This window comes from Anabrus simplex, chromosome 1, assembly GCF_040414725.1.
Source record: "Anabrus simplex isolate iqAnaSimp1 chromosome 1, ASM4041472v1, whole genome shotgun sequence".
Lineage (NCBI taxonomy): Eukaryota > Metazoa > Arthropoda > Insecta > Orthoptera > Tettigoniidae > Anabrus > Anabrus simplex.
In genome coordinates this window covers 776,344,494-776,358,818 of record NC_090265.1, presented here as the reverse complement: position 1 = coordinate 776,358,818, position 14,325 = coordinate 776,344,494, and the positions used below count along the sequence as shown (strand labels likewise).

Here is a 14,325-nt window from a genome sequence, read left to right as displayed (position 1 = left end):
TCTCCACTAACTGAAAATAAACCATCTATATTCAGATCTAACTATGATCTGGAAATAAGCACTTCCTCACCACACAATACATATAAGATAGCTACACACTTGATGAATATTTACAACTGCTGGAAGACTCCCTATATACATTCAACAATCCTAGAATGAAACTAAAATCATTGTGAAAACGACAACGAGGACTCCACTACCATTTTTAGTGAGCCCCATGACCAATAGTTACAAAACATACATCTAGAAAATAGCGCTTCACTGTCTGTGAGTATCAGCATAAATTGCAAGCTATCACCATCAAAACATTGTATATCACTCTGATATTTTATCTCTTCCTTCACTGATACAAACACTAGGTTTTAGAGACACTTTCGCTTACACAAACACACGCTGTTAATTTATGCCTTGAAACCGTTTTGTAGATCGGGATAAGGCGTATGACAGAGTACCAAGACAGAACATGTTTACACTGATGCTTTCGCGGCACGTACTAGTAGACGTGATATGGGCTTTTGGGCTTATGCCGTGTCAATTAAACAAGGTAAAACCGTTACGTTTCGCAGAGAACTTTGTTCCACGTGTTCAGAAGAAAATCTCGACTGTTCACGAGGAAAACTTAGTAATACGAGTGTAAGTGGTACGTTCATTGGTCACCGGGTGGCTCACCGTACGCGGCGCAGCGCTAACATTCGAAGCGGGAGCAGACGGCACCATCTGAATCGGTCTGGGAGGAGTGGAGGGATATAACTGGTATATACCCATATGAAACGTAAAGAGTTTCACCTTGTTTTCTTGACATGACATAAGCCCATAAGCCCATATGATGTCTACAAGATAAAACATGTTAGTTATACTAGAGGATTATGGATGGGGAGTTGGTTATTACAAGAAACGAGAACCATTTATTTTGGCGATTGGGCTGCATAAAAAGTTCTTGGTTGAAAGTAGTTGAACAAGGCTATAATCCTTCACCTTTTACGCTCATAGCATACATGGATAATTTAATGACAGGTAGCTCATAACATGGCAGGGAGGGATTGTGTAGAAAGCAGTTTGGTCTATGTCGTTGGCTTGGTGTGAATGACAGACTGTGCTGAAAACTTCGGTCTCAAAATATTGCTGCGAGAATTATATGGAAATGAGCATTTCCAACACTGATGTGAGGTCAGTAAAGAAGAAACCTAAAATGACCGAATGCCGGATAGGAATATGAAACTAGAACTAGAACTCGTCGTCATATTACACATTACCATAGGAAAATGAACACAAGGAAAGTTGTTCTGATGAACTGCCGAGAGACGTGACCAATCTTAAGGAGGATAATGAATAGGAACAGCATTGCATGATGCGAGGTTTTGCTGAAACAGCGACGATATGAAGTGTTCTGTAACACTTATTATAACCTCGTTAGTGTGATTATACGAACAATGACTTACCTGGCGGCCAATGACACGGCGACAGGGAAGATGTTCATCGACTTCCCTCCCATAAGGTAGTCGACAGCCGCTATGTTGTTCTTCTTACCACAAACCCCGAACCAGGTCCCTACCACCACAGAAACCACCAGCATGAGTGTGAACAAGGTGTAGTCCAGCCAGCCGAAGTATAGAGACCCCGTCATCATTCCTTCTTCTAGTGTACCGTTGGTAGTCCTGGAAATATAACAATCACATTAAGTTGTACAGCCTTGGCTGCTCAAATATATGTCCTGTAAGTGAATCACACTTGAGAGGCCAACAGACCACTGTACTGTAGTAAGGTATTTTAAGAGGTAGTACAACTGGGCAAACATCCTCTATTAACTCGAGAAAAAATATAGATCAACCACCTAACCAATACACAATACTAGCTGTAGTACCCAGTTCTACTCGAGCACTTTCTTTGAATGTTTACTTTTAAGATTTGTATTAACTGTTTGAAGTGAACTTTTGTAGATTTATTTATTGTGACGTTGACTGATAGCTTACGAACACTTTTGTAAATGTACACTTATTGTTCTTTGTTTAAGTTTGTACTTGAAATTTTTAATTTCGCGTTAAGCTATTTCCTTGTGGCAGCCCAGATGTTTAGGAAAGTATCTGACCCTTTCAAGCAAATAATAAAAGTAAGTTACAACTGTATTTATATACGCTACGCGCAATAGATATGATATATAACATTCTGTCACTGGGGCAGGGACCCCGAAAACTGTGGTCTCAACACAAATACGGTAATTTTGGACATATTGTTGTTCACCTATTTTCCCCCCTCCTCCTAATACCGATGGAGGCTAAACTTGGACTTAAATGACATTCAGAGTGTCACTGTTCATCATAGCGACCCCGAAAACTACGGATTAAGCACTGTTTTGTATTAATTGTATATGCGACCCACACCCACCCCTAGGGATGCTAGTGTTTGCCTCCAGATAGTAAGTCATAAGTGTACCAAGTTTGGTTAAAATTGCTCGGGTGGTTTAGAAGAAAAGGTACTTCATAAAACATGGTGGCGTGTTCTCATCCTCCATTTCTTATCGGACTATCATTATACAGAGTAAAGCGCCTAGCGAAAATCTGTCCGTCAAGGTCAATACAACCTTGGTATTACTCATCATTGGGTCTAACAACTTCCTAAATCCTCTCGGAGGTAATAAGAATAAATTGCGAAATTTTCTGCGAAATCGTCCAATAGTTTTTGAGTTCATTGGAGACGAACAAACAAATATTAAATTTTATACATTGGAAGATTATAATCTAAAAAGATTATTTATCAAACAAAAGTGGGCATTATTTGGCTCAGCACAAAACACTTAATTAAGATTAATAGCACACAAACACATTTGAAAGAAATATCATCACTCTAGTAATTATCATTGAGACAATTAAAAACAAAATATTGGAGCTCACGGATGAAATTTTCATAAATTCACCACAAGATGGTTAAATAGGCCTATATATTACAAAGTTCTTTGATGAAAATTTGTTAAAGTCACCACAAGATGGCTCAATGTATTAAGACTAAATACATCAGAAATGAGAACATATGACCGATTACAGACATTATTCCTCTACTATCGACCAAGATATGGAAACTGTTTCAGTAACAAAGGCAAATCACTCAATATTCATGAAAACTTATTTATTGACATTGACCAAAAGCAAAACCCAACCATTAATCTAAATTAAATCTCTGACAAATTAACACCCTTCTTGATATATTTTTCCAATACAACGTCGAACCAAAAATATCAAGCCCATAACCACTTTCATATCCCCTACGTATCAAATGTTCAACCTTCACTCATCTCCAGCCACATTCTTTAATTTTCTTATTCCATTATATTTGTATATATGTCTTTTGATATGATGAACATGTGAAAAAGTCTAAATTTATTAATGAGAAGATACCACACTTGATTCAACTGCCATTCACTACGCACTTTTAATTCTTCTCAACTACAGTATTGCAACAAGACCTGTGTGTCTTAAGATGTGCCCTACAATTCTGTCCCTTCTTCTTGTCAAATTTAACCAAAATCGCTCCCCTCTCATCATTTAGATTCAGTATCTCTTCATTTATGTTTCGATCTACACATCTCACGCTCAGCATTCTTCTGTTACACCACACTTCAAAAGCTTCTATTCTCTTTCTTTTTGAGCTAACTGAACTTAAATTCTAATCGTTAAAAATATTTAGATAAAATGTTTTTTTTACATATGAGGATACAGCAAAAAGGAAATTATATCAATACTGTAGGTGGTAAAAGTTCCATAAGCAATTTAGCAACCCCGCAGAAGAAATATCTTACAGAAAGGAAACGGCAATGTATTTCTTTATAAATTACTTCACTGATTGCTTCATGCATTATAAAGGCTCAGAATACCATAAAACCTACTTAACACAGCTTCGTACACTGAGTGGCCAAAAGTCATGGGAAGACACTGAATGTGAAGTTAATAACGAGTTGCTCCTCCGCGAGCCCTCAAAACGGCGAGGCATCATTCTGGAAGGATCTGTACCCACGCACCTTACACTTCTACCTACAATTGGTCTTGTGTGGTTGGTGCGGGGTTCATGGAGCGTATACCCCCATCGACAGCAACGCATAAATTCTCAACTGGAGTAATGTCTGGGGATCTGGATGGCCAATCCATAGTTATAACTCCACTGGAGTGCCCCTCAAACCACCTGCGTGCCATCACAGAGCGACGATATGTCCTGTTGAAACATGGCATCTCCATCAGGGTACTCTAGGGCCAAAAAGGGATGCACATGTTCTGAAAGAATGTCCACATGACGTGCACCTGTCAGCGCTCCCTGCAGTCGGACGACGGGGCCTAATTGCGACCATGAGAACGTCGCGCAGACCAGAACCGAGCCGCCTCCACCCTGGACACAACCTTGTTGACACGCGGGATCCATAGCTTCATGAGGCATACGCCACACTCTCACTCGCCCATCAGCTCGATACAACTGGAACCGGGATTCATCGGGCCAAACCACACGCCGTCACTGTTCCATGGTCCATTACCGTTGTTCCCGGGTCCATGCACGTCGCTGAGCACTGTGTCGAGGTGTCAGCAAAGAGACACGGGTTGGTCGTCGGCAGGTGAAGCCTATGCGGTGCAGTTGCCTCCTTACAGTCCTGATAGAAATTGGTTCCTGACTCCCAACGTTCAACTGGGCGGTGATCTAGCTTACCGCCTGACAAGTAATATAAAATTTCAGGAAGGGAGCTGATTTATTTACACCAAGCAAACACCAGAGGATACGGTTGTAGAAATGTGTGTGTCAAAATAAAGGGAGAGTTACATAACTTTAAATTAAGTGAAGATGGGAATCCAAGAAGGCCCAATAAGAACAACCTGCAGCTTTGTGAAGGAAGCAGGTATATCTAGATGGAAATGAAGGACAAAACTTGGTAGCAAAAGATCTTAGAGGTCGACGCTAATTCGGAACTAAGAGGCCCCATGACGAAAAGAAGAAGAAGAAGAAGAAGAAGAAGTGAGGTTGGAAGAGAGTGTTTATTTCCTTATTTCCTCCCTGAGCTTAATTACGAATGTATTGTTTGATCATTTACTTGAGTAGGGGAACCTCCATTATTGAGGTTAGTTTGCTGTTGTCTATTTCTCTTGATTTCAATGTATAACTAGGCAGCGATGAGGCATTAAAAATAAGAATCGTGCTGCGATATTTGCTTTTTAGTGTATACCCTCATTATTTGACCATAAAGTGAAGTATATCGAGCTCACCTTTACCGCCCTGCAACTAGCTGCTGTGACGACTTTTCATGTTGTTGTTGAGGTTGTGACACTCGTGGGTGGGCACCTTTTCACGCGGCTTGTCATATGCCGTGATGCACTTCTTTACTAGCGACAGTTTTAATATTTTTATCTCTCCTTTCCCATATAAAAATAAAGGTACATAGATGTACTAAGCATTTAAAATGTCGTCGTATTGATCAAAATACCAACTCTCCGTAGTTAGTTATCGGCTGAAAATTTCAGATAATCACCAGTGATATTTCAAATACGTGTCGGAAAAAGTCAATTTTAAGCAATATTTAAATGAGCATTTTGATTAATAGTATTCCCGCAAAACCAGTCGCAAAGGAGGTACATCGTGTGATATATACTCTGAAGCCCACTTCATGCCAAGGTCCCATGTGGCCTTATCCTACATTTAAATACCGAGTTCGTTGAAAATCCCTCCAACCGATTTCCCGTGATTCTGTTTGAAACAAGCAGTGCGTATATTTAGGTCTAACAAGCCTATCGGTGAAACCCAAACCTCAAACGAAAATAATGGATATATAAGGCACATTACAATGTAAGCATCTGACACATTGTTCCATTTACACGTCTTGAAAGCAATGAGAAACACGTCGCCCGTGTTTCTGAGAGCAAGGCATCGGAGGCTGATCTTGCAGGCCAGGCGGTGCGTCCCTCTCCCTTCGACCCGCCACGCACGCAATGCTGCTGCATGTCCAAGATGTGCGGGGACTAAGAGGATAGGTGTGCTAGGCTTCGCTCCGTCAGTTCGCCACTGCTAACTAACAACTTCCTCACTTCACACTTCTGACTTAATTATATACAGTAGATAACAGAATCCTGGTATTTCACTACCGTTTACATCTACATTGTAGTAGGAAGACACTGCAGGGCTGCTGTTACACGAGTAATATAGTTTTCCTTCTATAGGTAAATCAGCTAAAATAACCGGGTGAGTTGGCCGTGCAGTTAGGGACGCGCAGCTGTGAGCTTGCCTTCGGGAGATAGTGAGTTTGAACCCCACTGTTGGCAGCCCAGAAAATGGTTTTCTGTTGTTTCCCTTTTTCACACCAGGTCAATGCTGGGAATGTACCTTAATTAAGGCCACGGCCACTTCCTTTCCATTGCTAGCCCTTTCCTTTCACATCGTCGCCATAAGGCCTATCTGTGTCGGTGCGACGTAAAGAAGCAAGTTCTAAAAAATGTCTGCTAAATGAACTGCAAACTTTCATGTTTCCTTTTGTTGTTTGGAATCCAACACGTGATCATGGGTCGGATACCACCAGTGATCTCACGAGGAAGGTAATAAATTAGTGAACGAAGGGTGCGATCGCTGATAATGATGTAAAATTAAAAAACATAATAACAATACTATTATTATTGTTATTAATAATAATAATAATAATAATAATAATAATAATAATAACAGTGTGTGGCATCTGTATAGGCTTGGTGGTGACCTAATGAGAATGAAATGAATGGCGAAGTAGTTATAAACATCCATTCTCCAAGCCAGGGAAATTAACAGTACGAGGGGTTTGATTCTGAGAACTGAACCGGGGCCATCGGACAAAGCCACAAAGCCGGACTTTAATTTGCTAAGGACTTTAATTTTGCTAAACCTTAGGCTACCATCTCCATTGATAAGGTGTTGAGTATAGACAGTAACAGAGGCCAGGGCAGTAGCTTGTGAAGCAGCCTTGCCAACACAGCAGGATTGTCCGTTGGCTATTGGCTGCATCTCAAAATGCTAGGGTTGACGTTCACTGAACCAAACCATCGAAAAGGGGTAATCTAAGTCTAATAGTAGCTCGCTTCTTGATTCTAGCATCCGCCACTGATAAACAGATAACTAGAAAAACAGACAAATGTTAAACTGAAACCGACTTATGCTATTATTTGTCCTGACTGGTACAAAACCATATATAAGATTGATATGCCTTTACTGGCGAGATGTAGTGTTTACAGTGCACTATGTCTTCTGGTATGGGCTATATCAAATGTGTTATTTTCATTGACCGGTCTCAGTCTCATCCTTGGCTTTGACACTATGAAAGTGACTGAGGTATGAGTGATGCTAGTAATACCATTGCTTATGCAGCCAGTCCCTGTTATGAATGGTGTGAAAATATCGCTCATAGCGTCGGTTGGTGCATTCATTTTAGTGGGCTTGGCAGACTGCTATGTAATAGCAACGGCTGGTTCGGTGAGGAAAGCAACGGGAAACTATCTCACTCCTCATTTCCCTAGTACGCCTCTTCAGTGTCGCCTAGGCTATTTATGACAGCTCTTGGCGGAGCTGCAGAGGATCAAACCAGCCTTCGGACTGAATACCCAACATACAACATACAACATTGATATTCAAAACGTACAGACCGAAATACGTTTATATTAGAGGACGACTGCATGCTTTACTTCAGAGTACGGGATAATATTTTCCTCACAAGTGAATAGCCGCAGTCACGCCTCAAGAAAACTTGAATATTGCTAGCTTGAAGGTAAACAATGGGTTGTCGAGGAGAGCAGATCCAATATGTTTATAGAAATAACTCGGATGGCATTATCCTCGCCAAGAGGAGAGCTTTTCATTTTCTCCATCTTTTATGTTGAGATGAAATGAAAAATTCATCAATTTTAATTCAATTTAATTTCAGTCTCTAGCGACAGGATGGTGTAAGGCCCAAGGGAACCGAGTGACATAAATTCATTTCGGGTATTATTATCTTTTTTTACAAGTTTCTGTACGTCGCACCGACACAGGTATGTCTTTTGGCGACGATGGGACAGGAAGTGGTTAGAAGTGGGAATGAAGTGGCCGTGGCCTTAATTAAGGTACAGCCCCAGTATTTTACTAGTGTGAGAATTGGAAACCATGGAAAACTCTTTTCAGGGCTGCCGACAGTGGGGTTCGAACCCAAAATCTCCCGAATACTGGATACTGACCACACTTAAGCGACTGCAGTTATCGAACTCGGAATTTCCGGGAAAACAGGGAAATATTTAAAACGTTCGAACACCTTATTTACTGAGAGTATATATGAAGTCTTAGAAGAATAGTTACTAACATTTTACACACTACAGAACTTGTGGACCATTTAGATTATAAAGGGAAAATAATGCGTTCAAGAATTTTATAATCTCGTACTTCAGGGTAGTTATACACTACTAGCGTGCATACTCACCGTCATTGTATGTGATGCAGTGAAAAGTAGAAGTAATTACTCGTCAAACTCGGGCTTTATCACTCAGTTTTCTGCGTCAGGGTCTTCGGTTCCATTCCCGGTAGCGTCAAGAAGTTTAACTCCAACTGGGTAATTTTTCTGACTCTAGGATTCAGTAGCGACGATTGGGAATTAGTACTGAGGAAAAGAGGTGGGATGCGCGTGCAAGAACTGTACAGACAACAAAAAGTACCCGGGATATAGCGGGCATGTGGTACATTCATCCAGACTGAAAGAAAGCCACAAAATGGTAAATGTTGACAGTTTACCCACTCATGTGCGGAACTGTCGCACTGTCGAATGCGCGCAGCAAGCGGGTGAATCATGAATCATACCACAGTATGGCAAAAAAAAAAAATACCCCTGTTACCCTTCCTCATTTACTGTGGCGCTATAAAAATCGGTTAGGCGCAACGAACGCCATTTTGTGTGTATTTTGTTAATTACAGAAAATAATGGAAAGAATCAGCAGGTAAGACAGCAGGGCTTGTACATATTGCTTTGTTAATGATTTCCCTACTTCCTACTTTTACCCGTCTAAAATGGAATAAATTAATATTTTCTCCAAGAAGTAGGGGGGCGCTTCCACCCCACCGTAATCGCCGCTACCACTGGTTGCTTGAGTTTGTTTTGTTCTGATTCAATGCTATTCATACCAACACAACACACCTCTCTATCGACCAGCATATAAAGGCACAGTAGTGAGTATATCCCTTTACAAAGGGCTGACATCCAGCCGTAAAACTGGCCCAAATCCATATATGCGACATAATTTGCATTGCCAGGGTTTGAAAAAAGAAGCGGAAGAAGAAAACTCATCAAAGAAAACAAAGTTTGAGGAACTGATAACATTACTGTCATAGAACATTGTGAACTGTATTTCCATGTATCACTCAACTTCTGTCCCTCATACAAGTGATGATGCACTTGTGGGATGACTGTTAGCAGACTTTTTCGATCCTTCATACTAATACCACCGCTCATAGGATACAACGTAGGTAAAAGAAAAATAAGAAAGTATTTCACTTTGGATTTTGAAGCATGGTACTACTATGCACTCAGAGAGTTTTTACTTTGAATCCAATCGTCCAGTAATATTGTCATTGATTTAAGTGTTTTCTTTATTCGGCTTGTTGATCAATGCTTCATGATTGTGTAGTTTACTGGTTCCTTGTATGAAAAATCCCTGCGCTAAGTTACGGCGATAGACTGTGTTTCTAGACCTAGTTGATAGCGGTGGAATATGTGCATTTATTTTGTGTAACAGGTCCTACCAAACCTTTAAAGACATCTGCATACTTCATGAACATGATTCCTGTCCTTAAACTTTTGGTCTCAGCACAAGATTTTTTACAAGGAGCTAGTACATATTTAGGGGAACATTTGCTGAGATTTTCAATAAAATATCACTCTTTGTTTTGAAATCATTAATTTTTTGTTTAATAATAATTGGAAAGAAATGAGTTCGGGCAGTATTATTTCATATTGGCTGATGGAGACTACTTTCATTCCTTTATAAATGAGAGTGAGAGCGTGTGTGTAAGCATTATGTAACTCTGCTAAATTATATCTGCAGAAAAGTATTGTAAATGTGGTTAAGTGTAAGAGAGAGCCAGCCGCTCTAATTCACCACTTGAAAGAAGCCAAATTAAATGCATAAATAAATAAATACATAAATTAATTAATTAATTAATTAATAAATAAAATGTTAGCAGATATAAAGAGAGAGACCGTATTTTAACAAAGTACATTGAGCGTCCGACCACGAATAGCCTAGAACTACTAACAACGTACGTGTTGGAAGTGAATACTACGAGCAGATTTTAGAGAGGTTGTAAAGGGATGTTGAATGAATGTTTTGATATGAGGAGACCGAGGACGCTAGTTACTCATTACAGAGCAGTTCTTTCTTTCTTAATCTGTTTACCCTCCAGGGTTGGTTTTCCCCCGGACTCAGTGAGGGATCCTACCTCTACCGCTTCAAAGGCACCTGGAGCGTGAAACTTTGGGTCGAGAGGATAAAAATGGAGAGGAGGACCAGTACCTCGCCTTGGATGCCTCACCTGATATGCTGAACATGGGATGGGCAATTGGAAGGGACAGACAAGGAACAAGGATGGAAGCGTCTTTGGCCTTAAATTAGGAAACCACTACGAGGATAGCTGAGGTCTGAATCGAACCCCGCCTGCACAGTTGACCTCCCGCGGCTCAGTCGACTCCATTCCACCCCTCATAGCACCTTTCAAATTCCGTTGCAGAGCCTGGAATCGAACCCTAGCCTAACCACTACACCACAGAGGCGGACACTGACCACTTAACTATCTTTATATGTTTGTGTTTGTTTACACGGAATTTCCCTTGTGTTTGCTTGATAACATCTGGCGATAATTGCGCAGGATAGATAGTTGGCATCGTGAAGTTCGGAAGGAGCAAGAAGCCTTCGTACTATAGGAAGGCACCAAGACATTGAGGTATCAAGGCTCGCGAGATGTGACTACTGTAGGTGTCACGCACGGGACGGAGGTGGGGGTGGGGGTCGGGTGTGAAGATGGAGTACAATTTCTGGTGCACAGTCAAATTTGAAAAAGTTATGTGATTACAAGTAATTTAGATGTAATAAACAACATGCCTTCTTCATAAATTTCTTCTCGGATTAATATAGGGATATCCAGTTAGAAATTTCCGAGAGAGTGTTGGGAAGGTGTAAAGAAATTTACTAGAAAACTCAAGGACCCGTGCTGCTCCGCAGCATTCGTTATAAATAGGTCAGATAACTCGTCTTGATATGCCTGTCGGTAGTCATATTGTTGTACCTGCACTTGTTCCTGGTTTCATGAACATTTAAAAGAAGCGCGTTATGGTATGCCGCACTTCGTAATCTAAATTCACCCATTCTTACGTCATCGTGCCGTGTGTTTGCTAAAAATCTATCCATATAATCGCTTTAATTATCCTGCATTTCTTGATGTAAAGTATGGTGTTGTGTCATAGAAGGCAATGGCAAGTTTAATCGCAGTTCTTCGGTATAGTACTGTTGTATTGTGAGCTTATAGAGAAGTCTCGAAGGAGCGCTTTTTTTGCCATACATGGCCTTCACTCTTTCTAGTGTAGCTAGGTTTTCCTTCTATAGGTATTCCCAGATAATATCTAAGACGTATGTCATGAAATGTCGTATGGCTTTTAGTGCCGGGATATCCCAGGACGGGTTCGGCTCGCCAGGTGCAGGTCTTTCTATTTGACACCCGTAGCTGACCTGCGCGTCGTGATGAGGATGAAATGATGATGAAGACAACACATACACCCAGCCCCCGTGCCGTTGGAATTAACCAAGTGAGGTTAAAATCCCCGACCCGGCCGGGAATCGAACCCGGGACCCTCTGAACCGAAGGCCAGTACGCTGACCGTTCAGCCAACGAGTCGGACGGCGTATGTCATTATGGGGTCTGTTTGTACGTAGCCTTTTTTCCCTTAACAGCATGTAAGTTATTAGGAACGCTCTGCCATCTGCTTAATATATTTGGAAGCTGAGAAAGTTTAGAGAATCAAAGAGTATCTAGCAGGGAATAGTATGCATCCGTGATCAGAGGAAGTGTAAACTCTCTGGCTTGACAGTTAGTAATCAAACATGGCTGCATGAAATGGTGTTACAAAGGATGAAAATCACATATATCGGAAAATTAATGAAAGTTTGAAAGTTTTAGTCGCTTAGCAACTCGCTAAGGACAGAATGTATTGTGGGTTAGGGTAAGCCTTCGCCTGCAATTATTGGAGTGGTCATTTAGTGATTTAATATTATTATTACTCGAAGTTGGCTGAACTTAGAGACCTGTCCATACATCGTAGGGCCAGCCGCCCTAATTCATCACTTGAAAGAAGCCAAATAAATAAATAAATAAATAAATAAATAAATAAATAAATAAATAAATAAATAAATAAATAAATAAATAAATAAATAAATAAATAAATTAAATAAATAAATAAATAAATAAAATGGTTTCAGATGCAAAGAGAGAGGCCGAATTTTAACACAGTACATTGAGAGTCCGACCACGAATAGCCTAGAACTAGGGCCTACTAACAACGTACGTGTTCCAGAGAGAATAAAACAAAATGTGAAGCATATCGGTCCAGTAGAACGGAGGGACGGATTTGCCAAACTTCGTTTAGTAAACTCTGTTAATATATAGATGAGCCTTTCATCGTGTTGGAATGGTAGAATCAACCGATTGGTAATTGAAGAAACGTGCTCAAACCTATAGAGCCTATGGGAGCGGCTGAACGGATCCGGGAACGCTAGAACGCTGGTGATCCTTCGACTGTCTGCATACGTGTATCACTTGTTAACGACATGGAGTAACAATTTTTTGAAAAAAACTAGCTCTATATACCTTTACTCGGAGCAGTATCACTTGGTAAAGAGCGACGGTACTTGCTGTTGAACGTATTGTTCATTACAAGGCTTGAGCTGTACCACCGTCATTAATAGCATATTTCTCCCTTTCAGTACTTTTTTCTGAATCTTACGATGACATTGATTAATATAACCACCATTTTAAAAGTTCAATATGATACTACTGTAATCTGATGTTGGCAAGCCTGCTCCCATAAATGACTAGTAAAACATGATTATTTTCACATCTGCATCAGTCTCGTTTTCGCACTCCTTGTACGAGGCATCTCGATCAAGAATTATTGACAGAAATCTACCACTTGAAAGAAATTGTTTACATTTATAAATGATAGTCTACACTGGGTTGTAAGGGCTTTAGTTGAGAATTATATCGTCGCTCGACCGGTAAAAGATTGTATTCCACAAAGCTCTTCCTATCAATTATTCTCCTTAAGACTGGTCACGCCTCCCAGCCACGTATGGATATGCAGTCCATCAGAACAAATTTTGTTGTGTTCATTTTCCTATGCCCACGTGTAAAGGAAAATGAACCTTACAGTACCGTACTGTAGGAATGTACGTTTGCATTACGTATTTACGCACTCCTAGTGTAGAATGCATTTAAGGTTCATTTTCGTTTAATCGTCGACATAGGAAAACGAACACAACGGACATTGTTCTGGTCCAGTCTTAAGGAGAATAATGGATAGGAAGAGTATTGTGGGATACAACGTTTTACCGGTGAAGCGACGATATAATGACATAATTAACAATCTGGAGTCATAAAATGTTGTCGATCTACTCAGTGACCACATGTAAAACAAACGTGATAAGGTGGAATTTTCTAAAGTCTCATTTTCCCAGTCACAGATAGAAAGGAACACTTTTAGGGTCTAAGATTGCATTTCCACATGATCATGTGATATTTCATATGCAAATACAGTAACAGGCAGATTAACTGAGGATATCTCTAAAGCTACACATATAATTGTGGAAGGTTAACAAACGAATACATCCAATATTCAATATCGATCATCAAACAAGTCATAACTCATTGAAATAGCAGTTTAACGTAGCTGTTATGTTTTCGTACAAAAGGGCACAGCGTGCTATGTTCCAGGAAGCACAATGTGCTATTCGTCAATCGTAACAACAATGAGCGAATAAGCACTCACATTGAATGCGCTCCTCAATGTAAATAAAGAATGGATAACGAGCCCTCTTCACTCATGTCGTTATGTCGAATGGAAAACGAGCTCTTTGTCTTCTTATTCACGAGAGAATGTTTCATGGAGCGGACGTGTAAATGTTGGTAGCCTGTCGTGTTGAGAACATTTATAATAACGAAATAAGCATGAAACCCTTATCAGCGAACCATGTGACCTCGCTGAACGAACAGAGCGCACTTTCTGTAGTCAACAATAAGAAACACCAATTTTACAACTGCTTGGATGACCTGGGT

The 14,325-nt window shown here is 40.4% G+C and overlaps 1 protein-coding gene across 1 annotated transcript in view; it reads right to left on the bottom strand.

The window, feature by feature from the left end:
• Window positions 1–14,325, bottom strand: part of LOC136857509 (sodium-coupled monocarboxylate transporter 2) — a 144,197-nt gene that overhangs the window by 103,988 nt on the left and 25,884 nt on the right. The window contains exon 2 of the mRNA XM_067136218.2: window positions 1,440–1,655. Coding sequence (XP_066992319.2) covers window positions 1,440–1,655 — 216 coding nt within the window. The remainder of the gene's footprint in view (window positions 1–1,439; window positions 1,656–14,325) is intronic.